General features: G+C 42.2%; 1 protein-coding gene across 1 annotated transcript; it reads right to left on the bottom strand.

Moving 5' to 3' along the window:
• Positions 1–933, bottom strand: LOC101390689 (olfactory receptor 8B12-like). The gene has a single exon (XM_004438407.2). It carries the CDS (start codon positions 931–933, stop codon positions 1–3), a length of 933 nt encoding a protein of 310 aa, XP_004438464.2.
• Between the last annotated feature and the right edge of the window lie 1,262 nt (positions 934–2,195).

A 2,195-nucleotide genomic window follows, 5' to 3' on the forward strand; every position in this document is an offset into this window, starting at 1 on the left:
TCAAGAAAATATTTTTCTTCCCAAGATTTTCCTCAAGCCAATTTTGACATCATTGTTCCTCAAACTATAGATCACTGGATTTAACATGGGCACAACAATGGTATAGAACAGGGAGGACACTTTCCCTTGTTCAAGGGGCAAAATGGAAGGTGGTTTGAGATACATGAAAGCCGCAGAACCATAGAAAAGAGAGACCACAATTATGTGGGAGCCACAAGTACTAAAGGCTTTGGACCTGCCCTCAGTGGAGTGAATGTTGAGAATGGTGGAGACGATTAAAGCATAAGAGATGAAGATGGTGACAATAGGCATTCCAATGCCAATGGAAACAACTACGAAGACCACCAGCTCATTCACATAAGTGCTGTTGCAGGAGAGCTCAAGGAGAGGAAGGATGTCACACATGAAATGATTGACAACGTTGTTGGCACAGAAGGTCAGACTTGCTATGCTTCTCGTATGGGCCATGGCTCCTGAAAACCCCATCACATACACACTCAACAAGAGGAGTAGACAGACCTCAGGAGACATGGTGACCATGTACACCAATGGTTTACAGATGGCAACATAGCGGTCATATGCCATCGCTGACAGGACGAAGGACTCAGAGATGACAAAGAAACAGAAGAAAAAGAGTTGAGTCATACACCCTGCATGTAAGATAATGTTCTGCTTTGAGACAAAACTCTTCAGCATTTTGGGGATGATGGTGGTGGAGTAACAGAAATCTATTAAGGAGAGGTTGAAGAGGAAAAAGTACATGGGGGTGTGCAGGTGAGAGTTCAACCCAATCAAAGTTACCAAGCCCAGGTTCCCCACCATGGTGACCATGTAGAAACCTAGAAACAGGAAGTAGAGAGGTATCTGGAGTCCTGGCTGGTCTGTTAAGCCTGCAAAGATAAACTCTGTCAAAGAAGAGTTCTCAGCTACCATTCTTCTCTGGAGACAGGTAGGGATTGGGCAGTCTCTGGGGACAAGAAAAGAGAAAAACTTAGAGAGAAAGGAACACCACCACCACCATCCCAGATCCACCCCGCTTTCTTGAGAATGGAATCCACAGAGAGAAATTTGAACTTTGGTATGCAGGGAAGGTTGTTACTGTTTGCTATGGATCTATCTTCACAGCCCAAATGACTTGCACTTCCAGAGAACAATTTGAGGCTAGACTTTGCCTTCAGAGTGAGAACTACTGCTTATAGAGAAAGGGATACAAAAATAAGAAAGATGTCTTTGAGACTTTTAAGTCAATTCATTTTCTATGCCCTTCTCTCTTCTGCCTCTGCTCCAGTTGCTGAAACCTGATCCTCTTCCCTGGAGAGAGTCCTGATGGGCAGAAGCCACTGTACTCTGGGCAGAGCTGCCACCTTTGGGTCACTACTGTCAGATCAAGAACGTAAGGTTACATTTTACAAGACCTCTTAGCTCAAGTGGCTATAGGTTTAATAATTTTTTAAGCTGACACTTAAGTGATTACTATGAGAGGCTGTGTACTACGAACTAAGAGCTATGTGACAATATTATTATCCCCATTCTGCAGATGAGACAACTGCTTTAAGAAACTAGCCCAAAGTTCCAAAACTAGTGAGTTTCAGCCAGAAGGTGAACTTAGGCATTCTGACTATCATGGTTTGCACTTGTAAAAATGATGTTACACGACTGACCAGGGTCAGGCAGGCACTCACCTTCCTTTAGTTTAGAGTCTTAATGCTACACTCTTCTGCTTGTTGTCCACAATTCTCCTGGAAAGGAAAGTGACTGAAGTGAATAGAAAATGCAAGTTTGAGCTCAGAACTCTCTCCTCTTAGCCCAGTCCAAAGGATCAGAAGGTCTGATTTATCTTGTAAATCCTTCGCACAGAAGATTTCCAATTGCTGATTTTCCCAAAAGTCCCTCCAGCTAAAGAGAAAGAGAGAGTAGCTTTTCCTGACCAGTGGATAACAGGAGATTAAAGTGTTTTATTGTGGATTACAGATCTCAGAGGCCTAATTCTTAAGACAGAGACTCTCTCAAGAGCATTTCCTCAGAGATAACCTTCCCAAAGGAAGAAGAAATGTTTGTTTATACCCTTGATATTGCTTGATTTGGCTTTTAAAGACAATTCCTTCTTCTAAGTACATTTATCCAGCACTTTAAGGGAAAAAGCATTGTGAAAAAAATATCATTACCATTTCTTGAATATCCAATAATATACCTGA

This window comes from Ceratotherium simum, chromosome 7 (assembly GCF_057802395.1).
Source record: "Ceratotherium simum simum isolate JZ-2026a chromosome 7, ASM5780239v1, whole genome shotgun sequence".
Taxonomy (NCBI): domain Eukaryota; kingdom Metazoa; phylum Chordata; class Mammalia; order Perissodactyla; family Rhinocerotidae; genus Ceratotherium; species Ceratotherium simum.